This window comes from Botrytis fragariae (genome assembly GCF_013461495.1).
Source record: "Botrytis fragariae strain BVB16 chromosome Unknown tig00000054, whole genome shotgun sequence".
Lineage (NCBI taxonomy): Eukaryota > Fungi > Ascomycota > Leotiomycetes > Helotiales > Sclerotiniaceae > Botrytis > Botrytis fragariae.
In genome coordinates, this window is record NW_023500993.1 from 2,121,628 (window position 1) to 2,136,233 (window position 14,606).

Sequence of the window (14,606 nt, forward strand, 5' to 3'; positions counted from 1 at the left end):
AAGTTAGGGATTCATCGAGTTCAGAATATCAGCACCTGCAAAGTTGAATGTTTCGCGCCGAAAATCGAGGAACATGCAAAGTAAGTCAACCTGAAGCTGATGGTATTCTGTTCTCCTGTATGCAATGCTGAAGTACTGCAGATGATAAAACTGAAAGCCTTGGAATACGGGTATTCAGGACAACGCTATTAATAAAGCACGGACATTTATCTGTAAATATCACTGCTAGTCCCAATACGGTTTAACAACACCACGATTTGTCTGTTTATAATCAGACAGTGACTTATTCACTACCTTCTTTGCAAAGTTTGCAATATAACATGCATTTCATTGTGAAAATTTTCATAAAAACAACGACTTGGTACAAATTTTTAATTTCTGTCAATAGACTGGTATACTATGGAATTATCTCTCATGCATCTCTTTCGCTCTAATAAAATACATTCTAGGCATGCACCTTTTGATAGAACCGGAAAGCTTCTGAGAAGCTTCTGTCATGCCTTCGCGCCAAATGCGCAAAACGTTTGCTCCCTTCAGGTAACTCCTTTCCATGTGATGCAAACGCCACTAAAAAAACAACATGCACGGATTGTACGTGCGAGAATAAGTAACCCACCAAGCCCCTTACACCTCTTTCCATCGTAAATCTCAATGAATCTCATCCATGAGTGTCTACTCATCATCATCGTCATCGTCGTCATCAGTTTGCATACTACTACTTCTGCCATTAGCCGGCTGCTTGTTAAATGTAAGCTTCAACTTTGTGCTTGGCCCGGGTGCTGGCATGGGAGTTCCAGCACTCGTAGTAGGAGCCGTCGAGCCGCCATTGCGTGAGGTCTCATCGCCGTCAGGACCAAGTTCCGGATGCTCGTTGATTTCGTCTTGAATTCGAGATTCACATTCCTCCTATTATTTGTTAGTACTGCTACAAATATGAAAATCGATTGAACTTACGCTGATCGCAACAGCATCAACATAGATCAAGCTACCATCCTCGTTATATGTCTTAGCATTGGTGCAGAGAGTGTCGATATCTTTCTTGAAATCCTGCAGACTATTGTATTCTCTCTTGTTGATTTTCTTTTCAATGAGCTTCATAGCGATTGGTTCCTTGATAATCAAATAATAATCTGGGAAATCTTTCTTCGACGGCAAGGAAACAAACGGGAATATGATCTCGCGTGCTGTTTGCTCTCCTTGTGAGTCTGGAGATTCAGGCAAAGATTTTAGGTGCATCAGATGATCAAAGACTATCTTCAAACTGGCCTGGAGAGTCACTCGAGTCTTGGGCGTCAAGATATCTCCGTTGGGGATTCTTGGTGGGCGCCCAGGACCACCACGCTTTCGCTTTGGCGGTGGTTGTTCCTCATCAAAGTCTTCGGCTTTGCGCTTCTCAACCTTAAAGCCTGGCTTGCGTCCACGTCCCTTCTTGGGTGTCGGCTCAGGCTCGGGTTCAGGATCTTCGGAGCTATCACGACTACCAGCTGGTGAAAGAGGGCCGTTCAATTGACCTGCCTTTCTCTTCTTGTTTCGTTCACGACGATCTGCTCTAGCTGCTTTACGGGCTGCTGCTGCTTCTGGTGAATCCTCATCGTCGTCCACGGCCATGGTCCATTGCTCCTCTGTAAGGCCATCATCATACTTGACACGTGTGCGCTCTCTTTGGCCACGACCTACTGGTGCCTCTGGCTCGTCAGATATAGGATTTCCATCGGACATGTATATCTCAGGGAGTTCACTTTCGGCCATGAGACGAGGAATACGCTTGCTTTGAGGATTATTGCCGTATAAAAGATGTTTGTTTCTTTCCTCGTCCATTTCTCGGAACTTGACAATTTCCTCGTCAGAGCGTGCTAAAATCTCATTAAGCTCTTCATCATCCATGTCATCCTGCTCCATAGACTCAGCGGCTTCGGCTGTTTCTAACATAACCCTAAGCATCGCGTCACGATCAGTCTCAGAAGATTTATTATCGAATCTACCAGCTTGGATGACCTTGCCATCCATATCAAGCTTGAACTTTGCTCTTTCCAAGATTTTCTCCTCGACCGAGTTGGAACTGATGAGTCGAAGAATACGAACTTCGTTCTTTTGACCAATACGATGAGCACGATCCTGAGCCTGTAAATCTTGATGAGGATTCCAATCTGAATCGTAGATGATTACAGTGTCAGCGGTCTGCAAATTCAGACCGAGACCTCCGGCACGAGTTGACAGCAAGAAACAAAAGTATTCGGAGTTCGGTGCATTGAACTCCTTTAGGAGAAGCGAACGATCATCAGATTTAGTTGTACCATCCAATCTCATGAATTTGATACCTCTGTAATCTAGGAATTCTCCCATAATGTCCATGATGGCCGTCATTTGGAAGAACATCAGAACTCTGTGTCCAGTTGCTTGATACTTTGGCAAGATGCGGTCGAGCAACTCAAATTTTCCTGCACTTCGCCATAAAGAATCATTGATGTAGCCCGTTGGATTCATTTGATCTTCAACTTCGCGAAACACGAAAGGATGGTTACAAAGTTTTCGCAACTGCATGATCATGTTGCTCAAACCCCTAGCTCCGGTCTTGCCTCCCTTTCCATCGCTTACAACTAGCTTGTTATGTGTAACCATTTGTTTGTAGAGGCGGGCTTGCAAAGCCGAGAATTTACACTTGATAACCTTTTCAGTCTTGTCTGGAAGGTCCTTTTCGACATCCTTCTTAAGACGACGAAGTAAGAAAGGTCGCAAAACTTTGTGGAGACGTCTAATAACAAGAATCTGTTCTTCTTCAGTGAGCTCCATCTTGTCTTGACCACCAGTGTTGGCAAAGGGAGTATTGAACCATTCATCGAAAGATTTGACAGACTTGAAGATGGTGGGTAGAACGAAATTGAGCAATGCCCAAAGTTCTGGCAAATTGTTCTGGAGAGGAGTACCGGTAAGAATAAGACGATAGCGAGTAGTGTAGTACTGTGTGAGAGTAGCACTGAGTTTCGACTGTGAGTTCTTCATACGATGACCTTCATCGATAATCATGTGCACCCATTTGATCTTGCTCAGAATTGGTCTGTCCTTGATGATGTATTCGTATGTAGTCAAAAGTACTTGGAAGTTTCCATAACGAAGGTGATTTTGCTGTTGCTTTCTTGTGTTTGGAGGACCTTTATAAACAATCTTTCCAATAGCTGGAGCCCACTTCTCGAACTCAAGAGTCCAATTGGTCAGGGTACTCAACGGAACAATAACCAGGAAAGGACCGTTCTGTTTTTTGACCTCAATCAAATATGTGAGCAAACTGATGGTCTGGATAGTTTTACCGAGACCCATCTCATCTGCTAAAATACCGTTCAAATTGTTGTTGTACAGTGAAATCATCCATTGCAAACCCTTCAATTGGTATTCCTTCAGAGTACCGCCGACAAGAATGCCAGGCTGTTTGTTGACTTCTTCTTTAATACGATGGGCGACAGCGTAGTAATCAATCTTGCGAGTATCCTGTTCTTCCTCATCCTCGTCTTCAGACTCGTCCTCCTCAAAGTCATCACCATAACGCTCGGCTGCTTTTCGTTGTTGTTCCTTGACGGATGCAGCAAGTTGAGACAAGAAGCCATCTGTTTGTCTGAGCAAGTGGGTAATACGAGTATCCTTTGCTTGATCTAACAATTTCAGGTATGCTTCCTCGTCGTTCGATTTCAAAGCTGCGAGACGTTGCTTTGCTGTTCGCTCGATGCGTTTTTGTTCTTCCTTTTCGATATTCTGATGTTGAGTTACCATCATACGGCCCAGTTTGACCATCTTCTGTCTCTGATTTTGGCCAGCCAAGTTGACCTCACGAGCATGGTTGAGGACAGTTTGTAGATAATCAGTGTGCTTCTTCTTCTCCCGAGTTTCACGAGCGTCGCGCTGCTGCTTCTCCAACTTTTCGGTAATCCTAGCTTCCCGAAGTGATTGTTTCTTCATGCGGCGATACATGCTTCTGTTGGCCGTCATCGCTAGATTGTCGTATTGAACCATTTGTCTACCGACTCTCTCACGCAACGCCTTCTGTTTATCGTACAATGCTAACATTTTCATCTCAATCAGAGCCTTGCGCCTGAGAGAGTCATCTGGCACCATTTCATCATCACGCGCATCCAGATGCGCAATATTTGCAGGCAATGATCTCAATTCATTGAGTCTCGCATTCATGCGATTGTGAATAATGTCGGCGCGTCTTTGACGAAGCTCTTCAATGTTGACACCAGTTGGGAAGATAGATGGAATTATGGGTCGCTTTTGTCGAAGCTTGTGCGTACCATAGCTAATTTGTTTCAGAAGTCCCTCACGCGGGTCTTGAAATCCGGTATACTCGTGGATTTTGGGTCCGTCAACTTTTTGAACAGCGGTACTTTCTACTCCATTGACGGTAGACTGGGCATCCTCGCCAGACTGTTGAGGGGCAGCCAGCGCTTGCTCGATCGGCACAGGTAGCTTCTTTTGAGATGCAAATAAGTGTTGCTGAGTTTGCGCTGGAATCCCCAAGTTCTTCGACAGACACTTGAAGGCGTAAATCTGGTGCTTTAGCATAGCCAATTGATCTGGCGAGAAATAGCCAGCACTCCCAGATGGCTTCTGAGATCCAACGACTACCTTAGACGCGGCAGAGCTTGCTGCAGTCGCGGGGATCGCCGAAGGGCCAAGTGAGGATGTAGCAGGTACTTGTGCGTTAGAGACAGAGCTCGAGGTAGATGGAGGTCGGGGTAAATTCGAACCATTTGCCGCGACACTATTTGCATTTTGGTGTTGTTGCTGCTGCTGCATCATCTGTTGTTGTTGCTGTTGTGCAAATGCAGCTTTCTGCCGATGCATGCGAAAGGTCGAAAGAGTTTGGTGAACCTTTATGAATTCGGGATCTTTTTCCGACACGCCCTGATCCTTCATTTGTTTGTATCTCTGTTAAAACCAACAGGTTAGCAAACTATAAAATGATAGGGTGTACCAAGAACATAATTCTCAAAAATTGGAGTAGGAGAGGAAGTTACCTGTAACAGAGCTTGTATTTGCGGGTTCATCTCATTGGGCATAGTTGGACCAGGCTGTTGAGAAGCCGGCGCGTTTTGGATAGTAGAAGCCATGGTGGTGTGGGGGAAACGAATGCGTGTGAAGTGAACGTCGGAGTTGTGGTTGTTGTATCAAGGTAAGCTTTAGAACATATCAAAAGGTAGCCTTGCGCATGAGGTACAATGTTGTATTGAGGCGCGTATGGTTTAATAAGAAGTATTGATCAAGTCCACGGTGATTTGACAATGAGTGAACACGTCGATAAAGCGGAAAGACGAGTGTTATCGCGGGACCAAATGAATGGGCGCGTTCAGTGTTGATGTTGAATGGCTTTTTGATAGAAGCAACAACTTGGCGCGATGCTTCTTTTGATAAAGTTGATACAAAATTGATGGACCCAAAGAGAAGTCGATGATCACAAATGGGAAAATTGGGGATTGTAATTGGAATAAGTGGGAATTATTTCTTTACGAAAACGAAGACCGTAGAGAATCAAAAATTGTGGTAGGATTGTAATTAAAAATTGATATCGTTGAACTAAAGGGGGGATGAGGGGGATTGGCGACTGTTCATCGGTGGTAGAGTTATTATCTGTGGTCGATGGAGAAGCGCAAAGGTGCGGTTGTGAAGACAAGGCAGTGCTTTTCCTTTGCTGCTTTGCGGTCGTGGTGTAAGTTACAGGAACGCGAAAATTTCAGCACGCCAGATGGATTTTTGGCGCTAAAAGTTTACCGAAGTGCAGTTTGTGCCTCAGGTTTTGATGGTCACATGATGGCCAGCTTCAATATCAAATTCATAAAAGAACATTACTTGAAGTAGATATAAATCATATGCGAAAATTGAAGAAGACTCTAGTATCTGCGGTCTATCTGGTTACTACCTCTATCTCATATTTGTACTTGTTGATCTTTTTAGAGAAATTTCTGTTCTTTCATTGATTCTGCTTCTTATTTTCTTTTGTTGTTGCAGTGCCCCACTGTGAAGGAGCAACTGAGATCAGGTAAGCAAGCTCCAGCAGGACTCTTTTTAATACTACCTAGAAACCTAGCAGTATTCGATATCAGATCAAGTAATCATGTTTCGAGTGGAAGCTGAGAATGTGTATTCATGAGTTTCGGATCTATTATCATCTGTATTTAAACATGAATCTGCATCATTGTAAAGTATTGAAATACAAGTGTTTTCATTGTATGATTGTGTTTACGTGATTTGATGTACCGCTTTTCCATCTATATCGATGCAAGTCTAGCCCCTATGATCTTTCTCAGCCAGTTCCTTTTTACATTTAGTTGTCCAGTTCATTCCTATAAGAGGTCCTCTTCTTGTTTGGCTCTCCGGAGGAACTTTGGGCATTTAGACTGTACCGTCCAAATTCTTAATTCCGAAAAGTTCACCAACCTCATTATATTCAGACCTACCTCATGCTTGTGTATGTATATAATACCTTGCTTCCCATTCATTGGATACTCAGATGAACAAGATGCTCAGGTCGGGGAGTTTCCATTCATATGAAAATATCAAACCTGATATTGGTACTGGTAGCTTGTTATAATGACACAGTAAGACTGGTATCATTAGTTTACGATTCAGAAAATCCGGGAGTGATAGTTGAGCTTTCAACGTGTGTAGATATAGAATTGTGAGAGGTGTTTGATGTGATTGAGCCTTGGTATAGAGAATGTCCCAACAAAGAGTCAGTTTGATACTTTGAAAGATATTTGTAGAATTAGGATCTACAAAGTAATCTACGTAAGACTGATAAGAAGCCAAGATTGAAAGATTGTAATCTCGAGTTGTTGTAGACTTACATTGCATTCCATCGGGGAATGGGGCATCGGTACGAGGAAAATAGTGAAGAGTATCGTTGAAGAATATAGAAGTAGATAGGTTGGTGGAATATTCAGTAATAATGTCACAACTGGATACAATGTATTTCACAAGTAGCAAATCAGATAGCAATTACGATACCAATAAAAATTTGTTCATTTAAACACAAAGATAATGTATATTGATTTATCTCATATCTCATGCTCTGAAGTCCTCAAAAGAAAATGGTTTAGATACCCCGTAGAATGTAATATGAAGAAGACTTCCTGAGCAATTTATCACGTATTGCTTCCAGAGTATGAAATAGATATATCGAGATCCAACTGTCAACAATTGAAGTAATGACGAATCGCAAAAGACATAGATATCTCTCATACCAACCATGGAGTTTGAATGCATGATATCTCAGGAATCACGTGTAATCACATGACCTCGTGAAATCGACCAAACGCAACTCTGGGCCATCACCCACTGCGCTCCATATCACTTCTCATCACCAGCACCCCGAAGGATTCAGGGCTCGAGAAGCAACAGAAAAGGAGGAATGATGACCCAGGTCACGGACCACAGTTGTGTTTTAAGTCCCCATCGTCCACAGTTCCTGTCTTTCCCCCCCCCAAGTAATGTTCTGCTTTCGTTCGTAGCCTGTTTAAATTTCCGCAGCCACCGCTTCCTTTTTCTCTCTCACTCCCGAGAAAGCGAGGTCATTTGAAAAAGGCGGGTTTCTGTCAGGAGAAGTGATTTATCGCGTTTCCGCAGCCGCCGCTTCTTTTCTCTATCTCTCTTTGGAAGGACGAGATCAATGAAAAAGGAGGGCTTTTGTCATAAACGGATATTTCAGGCTACCAAATAGGGCGAAATATTACTCGAGACAGCGAACTTGGATGATGATGACTTAGACCACATCTGTGCTCTGAAGAAGAGGAGAAGAACTTGGAAAATGTCGAGGGGATGCGAAGTTCTTATACACGAAGTGTTGGAAGCTAGTCAAAAAGATCACTCGACTAGAATCTCGTCTTTACCTGATTTGGGATTAAGAAATAGACAATAGACAGATTCACTAAATTGAAAAGTCAACTGTGGCCAGTTTGTGATTTGAAATTATTAGTATATGGCCAGATCACCAAAGTTAAAAGTCAACTAAGGGGACCTTTCAAGCTTAAAATCATCTAATAGGTCAGATGAATCAAACTAACCACTCCAAATTTGAATATTGCTAGTTGGAGCTGTCAAAGTGTTTGAATTAGGTGATAAATCAATCGAGTAAGACTTGAGCTACACGTGCATCCCACTGCTTCCTCTCTTTTCCTGTGTCAAGAACCGGAACGAGAAGGAACGAGAAGACGAGTGCCATAGAATACGGAGGGAAAAGTGACTGAGAAATAAGCACTGGGAACCTGGGGTTTGACAGCTCATATTCGCGGAACACAAAATAATTCAACTGAGATTTATCATATTACACTATTTAAAGATACGCTGTAGTGGAAAATTGCTGTTTGACGTTTGACTATTATTATTAGAGAACTTGGGAGGCTTCCGACACATTGTTCACGGATTTGATTGAAACGAACTTTGGGGCCCTTTTACATCCGAATATGTTAAGCGTCCTTGAGGGTATAACCATTTTGTGTGCTTTTCTATAGCCCGGTGTTGGACAAACAAACTCTCAAACGATATTTCAAAATGCGTATCTCTCTGGCTCTGAATATAATTGTGAGTTAATTCAGGTTCGTAGCCGGCACCGCGTACAGGTAGAGAATTCCGTCTTCGCCAGCCGAGCACAAAATGATTCAGATTCTTATCTCATAAGTCTTCTTCTCGACCGCGAAGTTGAAAAGAAGACATATGAGATAAAAAACTGTATCACTCTATGCCGAAGAAGAAAGAGAAACCCATGAAACGTTGGGGGGGGAACTCATTATTTATACAAAAAGCACCAGAACCTAGTCAAAATGATCGCCGCACTAGGAGCTACTAGAAAATCGATTTGTAACAACATTGTAAAGGTACGCCGATAAAGTCCAGATTTCTACTAACGAGATCTGGAACACTGTAGAGCTTGGAACTGAGAAGACTCTTTTAGAACACTCCAGAACACAAAAGCCACCCATTTGCTCTAACGTTGAGGGCAGAATGAAACATTACCCGACACAAAGGATGACCTCTGTAGTGACATAGACTGACGATTCTCATTCCGTGTTTGCCAGCATAAGGTCTGTCATCAAGTATTTCACATGTGCAACATTAACTTTTGAGGGCTTCACACGTTGAAAGTCTTGGGGTGACAATAGGACGGCTCATTGAAGGCTTTGGAGTAGCACTACCAATCGTTTAGACAACTCGACAAGGCTTGAATACAAGACAAATATCCAAGCAGACGACGGAAATACTGAGAGGAATTGCGGAATCACTCATAGTACTGTTCAAGCATGCAAAATCTTGAGATATCGGAATCAGAACCAAGAGGGGTTTTGGAAGAGATACTCATGAGCGTTCATGTACAAGTGGGGAGTGAAAACTTTTAGTGCTTGGTTGTTGGCCGTAAATAAGCAAATGACACGCCATATGTGATTATATGAGGCGAATGTTCTATTAGAACTTCGTTTCTGAAGCTTACCAAAAATAAATCCACGGGTTGATGGATTGCGTTGACTACTGTAAGCTCACCAAAGGAGGACATTTTGGCAATGCTGTTCTCAATCTTGAGGTTTTACCACATGGTTTACACTTACAAGTTGCTGTAGAATACTCGATTAGAGAAGAACGATGAGGACTAGGAGATAAGTATCAATGAGTTAAATCTTTAACGCTTATATTATCTGTGCATCAAGGACTATTCAATTCAATACAAAGCAAAATGCATTTGCTACAGAATATTTACTGGCTTGACTTGTGATAGGCTTTTCATGAAAATACGGTTCGTATCTCATTAATAGATGGTATATGAGTGCCTGAGCTGCGGCTTAAGGCTGCCAACTCGCACTACATGGGCATTCCGAGTGGCCGATAAGAGTGCAATACCAGCAAACTCGTCTCATGTCTTTATGGATGAAAAACTTTATATGATTCGTGTAGTGCCGGATGTGTTATTCGATTGTTTTAATTCGAACCCAAATAATGTTCATCGGCATACTTGACAAAGGCGAAAGGCAATGAACGATTTGATGCATGGATACACATTCGCAACAGACGACCATAAAGCAAACATCATATTATGTTTGAGTACGGGTCTGTTTTGAGAAGACGACCTGTTCACTTGGACTTATTCTCGCGAGTAGGGAGAGAGATATGCCTTGGCTGAGGGGTATATAGGTCCCCAGGACATTCATAAGATGAACTAAAAGATGGTTTCTCGTTGCAGAAGTCGTCTGATCCATTTCAGATAGAAAGTTTAAACGTATATGCTCAGGTACTATAACAGCCCACCGATAGATCAATCTTTCGGTTTGCACACTTGAGTCGGACTTGACAGCATTTGCTGTATACACACTTCATGTCTTGACGTTCCGACCTACAGAACGCTTGTTCCGTATATTTGACAAAAGAAGATAAGAGCATGAACATAAAAGGTAGCTAGCCATGATACGGCATATCAAGGCATGGCATACGACTGTAATTGAGCAATGGTTGGGATGGAAAGGGGCAGACTGGCGTGTTAATTTTTGCATCTTTAATCGCTCTCCCCGCAAGCCCGAGATGGCTGTTGGATTCTTACCTATTGGAATGAGAAGGGAGAAAATGATTCAAGAGAATGGGACTTAAGAATCGGTTGTGTCTTGATTTTCAAGTAGAGATGTTGATATCGATATTGTTGCTGGACGGGTGTGTAAATTATGGGTACGACAAAGCTTGACATCTCATTGGTTCTCCACCATCCACGCCCGCATTGTCTCCTGGGAGATGCATCACTTACCCACCTTAAACTTACAGCCTCATCTTCTCCCTCTCCCTCTTTATTGCAACAACGTATCGTCCTCAAACCTAACATCATGCCTAACAATTCGCCATGATTTCGCGGCCATTCAACTGTATTTTTCTAAGCAATGGCAGGCGTACCAGTGCGCACACCCTTTCAGCCTCGCACAAAAGCTCATACAATCCCGAACACTACCGCTCCCTCTACAGAAACAATAGCAACGTCGAATCCTCCATTACGATCTAATGCTCCAGCAGCTCCCACCAACCGAAAACTCTCTACCGATGCAGATGCTATCTCCGACAGGTCTACATTGTTGTTCATACGTCGCACATTATGCTCACATCTTAGTGAAAAGGGCCGCAGTACCCCGGCTCCAATCGATGAGATACTTCCCCCATTAACAAGTAGTAATGAGGTTGACTTGCAGTTATACGCATTGATAGCAATCATAATAAGGGAATTTGTGCATACCTGGTATGCGAAGATTACGCCGGACCAAATGTTTGTGGAGGAGGTGGTAAAGATTACTGCACACTGTACGAGAGCTCTGGAACAAAGGCTAAGGAAGGTCGACTTGGAGAGCTTGCTGTTTGAAGAACTGCCAGACTTATTGGATACACATGTCAAAAGTATAGTCACTTACGAGGTACATCAAGCGATAATGCTAACTGATGAAAAGTATATAGAACATCGCATTACCCTCTACATCCAGAACCAATTTCGGTGAACCCGCGACAAGTATATCATTCGCTCTGGCCTTTTGCGCCACTGTCCCCCGTTCCGCTTGATGAAGATCCCGATACGATCAAGAGCCAGTCGAATAATGAAGCTGCATATAGACAATTGATTGTTAACGGCGTTTTAGCCGTTCTACTGCCTACGGAAGATCTCGAGAATGATTGCTTGACATCTCTAGTTGGTCAGATTTTTTCGGAAATGATACTGGGAAATGGTATTGGAGGTAAAGCTTGCGAACCATGGCTATTATGGGAGGGTATAATGAAGGTTGCAGAAGTCATACAAGCTCGACTACCAAAAGCCAAAGCTCAGGTTCGAATCGACAGGTCAAATTCCGAAATTATCAGACCGAACTTATTGGATATTAAAGCCGGCAATACGAAAGCTTCCAATTTTGGGAAATCGGTGCAGAAATATTTTTGGCTAATTCTTCAATATTTGTTTCTGGCGTTCGCCGCGGTCCGGGTTATATTCATTGCTATTGCTAGCTCATCTTCATTGCCGTCTCGTATTCCTCCCGCGAGGAAACCTACTGGCTTTACGTTGCCGAACGATGACTCGGAGCCACCGATGAACTCGGAAGCGTTACCTTGGGCTCGAGCTCAACCACTCAAGCGCCCTATTCTCAAAATGAAGCTATGGTCATGCGTCTCTACTTTGCTAGATATGGATGCTCGCATGCCATGGCTGAGCGCCACATTATCTCTTCTTCAATGGGGTGCAATTACCGGCCCTGGAAAAATCGGAGATACAGATGGCATGATTGACAAGTACGTTATTATGATTGATCATTTTTTCATTTCGTTCCGAATTCCAGAATCCATTTCCGGCGTCTGTCAGACCATCTATACATCACACCGCATGAAGTTTTGGTCACTTGACCAAAAACGTTCCAGTTAGCTTGCAGAAACGAAGTCGTTTAATAATGGTTGTTCAGCATCAGGGATATAGTTCCCGTTATCGGTATGCATGACAAGGGACTGCAGAATGCCGAATGAGGAGTCTCTTCAGATGCCTAGCCATAAGCCACTAAAATGCAATGTAACGTCGCCATGATGGGTTTGATAACTTACTCGCGAAATCGTGTACTCACTGGCATCATGCGGTCATATCTTCAAACCCAATCATCGTTCGAACCTAGAGATTTTGCATTCAACCATTGCTTCCCCTTGCCCGCATTGGATTATTCTCTTTATCCCTGTTATTACGTTTCGTGCAATGGATGCTTCAAATCTGGGGCGTAAAACGAGTCGTGCCTTACGATAACCTTCCCTAAGCGCCCGGCTCAATGGGAAGATAGGAATCTTACTATGCCTCGCATTATTGCTGCGCAGATTCCTTCCCCACATAAAGCATCTTCCAGACCAGTCAATTGCCGCTTCCTTCTTTTGCAAAACTTGGAAGATCTGCAATTTTTACGCGTTTCTCCGCTTCTTGGCCCCCATCTGCATCATGGCCCAAGGCGAGCAAAACATCCGATGAATTCGCCGCGTGCGTTTGAACCCCTTGTTCAGATGGTCTGGCTGTCAAAAAAACTCACTGATGTTACACATTCCTTAACATCTTATCTGAAATGATGCATCAAGTGCTATTCTTTGCTGCAATCTGTTATCATTTTTAATCACCCATCCATTCATCCCACCAAGTTTCCTCTTTTTCATATACAGCACCAACATAATTTCCTACAGGCCGGCCCACATCATCCCATGTCTCAGCAATTGTAAAGGCACAAGCTAACAAGCATGACAGACTCCTCTCCCACCAAATCCACACCCTCATTCTAGACCCCACTCTGCTACCACCCATTCTCCGCACCCTTCGCCAAACACTCTTCCCCAATAACACGCTCGCACCAGCGAGAATACCTCCTACACCCACTGAAACAATCGAAATACGACGAAGGTGTGCAGAGGCTATATTAGGTTTGATACCAATAGCTGTGAGAGATATTTACTTTGGTCGCACTTCTTTATACTCTTTGGGAAGTAGCACCGACACTATTAATATTGATCTTGAAGCGAAAACCGAACTGTCAAAAGAAGAAAGGCATATTCGGGAAGTAGAAGATGTGTTGAATGATTTTGGTGATGTGTATTGTAATAAACATTTACTATATGGAGTTGTGGAGATGATTATTATGAGAATAATACCGGAGCTGGGGGAGAAAGGAGTGCAGGAGTTATTGGATGAGAGGTTGAATTGAGTTTTCATATTTTGAGTTGTAAGCCTGTGTGCGTTGCGTTGAAAGTTTAGATACCCATTCGTGCTTTTTTATATTAAAAATTTATACTGAATTATTTGAGTTATGCACCATACAATTCCTGCTCACAGCCTGCGTATTGAAAGTTATCCAAAATCAGGATTTGCAGTTCGAAAAGTCCATTATTGTAGCAGATTAACCGCCCATTTCATTCCACATGTATGTTTTTGATCTGTCTGATGCTAGCTCGAAAAGTAAACAAGAAATTCTCGACTCCCCTGTCCTCGGAGAACAATTTGTTCATCCATCCATCCATCCATGCACATATATCTCATTAGATCAACGAGTCCCATACCATCCATCCCAATCTGTCTTCTTATCCCATTCCACCTACAGAAGAACTTCACTACAAGTTCACACACGCACTATACGATAAACGAACGAACGATCCCAACAAGAAGAAGAAGAAAAAGAGTCCCTAAGTACAAAGAATTTACCAAAGAGCGAGGAAGGTGAACGAATAGACTAGTGAAAGGTAGGTAGGTAGATAGGTAGCAAAACAAGCCGTGCATGCCGTTCGTTTCATGATTTCGCACGAGAGAAATCCACAAAAAAACAAACATGTCCAGGAATTTGAACTCTGCACCTCGGATCGAAAAGGCGAAATGTTTATGTATATTCCATCACAAATTCCCCGGTACGTACACGAGTGAAAGAAAAGCGCACGAAAAGCAATACAAAAATCCCGCCGAAAGTGTGTGGAAAGAGAAAAGAAAACGTGCTGTTGGGGTATGGTGAGCAAAGTCCCTTCAGGGGCATGAGAGCGCATATATAACAAAATCCCCGCGGGAAAAAAAGTCCAAAGAGGATATATAAAGAATTAAATGCGCGATA

General features: G+C 43.0%; 2 protein-coding genes across 2 annotated transcripts; one reads left to right on the top strand and one right to left on the bottom strand.

The window, feature by feature from the left end:
* Positions 1-672: 672 nt before the first annotated feature.
* Bfra_005373 (putative snf2 family atp-dependent chromatin-remodeling factor snf21 protein) lies at positions 673-5,102 on the bottom strand (the record flags this gene model as incomplete). Its single annotated transcript, XM_037335757.1, has 3 exons — positions 673-906; positions 955-4,920; positions 5,010-5,102. The coding sequence occupies 3 exons, from the start codon at positions 5,100-5,102 to the stop codon at positions 673-675; spliced, it is 4,293 nt and encodes a 1,430-aa protein (XP_037192852.1).
* Positions 5,103-10,898: 5,796 nt separating this feature from the next.
* On the top strand, positions 10,899-13,715 carry Bfra_005374 (putative pxa domain-containing protein; the record flags this gene model as incomplete). Its single annotated transcript, XM_037335758.1, has 3 exons — positions 10,899-11,403; positions 11,454-12,282; positions 13,262-13,715. The coding sequence occupies 3 exons, from the start codon at positions 10,899-10,901 to the stop codon at positions 13,713-13,715; spliced, it is 1,788 nt and encodes a 595-aa protein (XP_037192853.1).
* Positions 13,716-14,606: the final 891 nt, after the last annotated feature.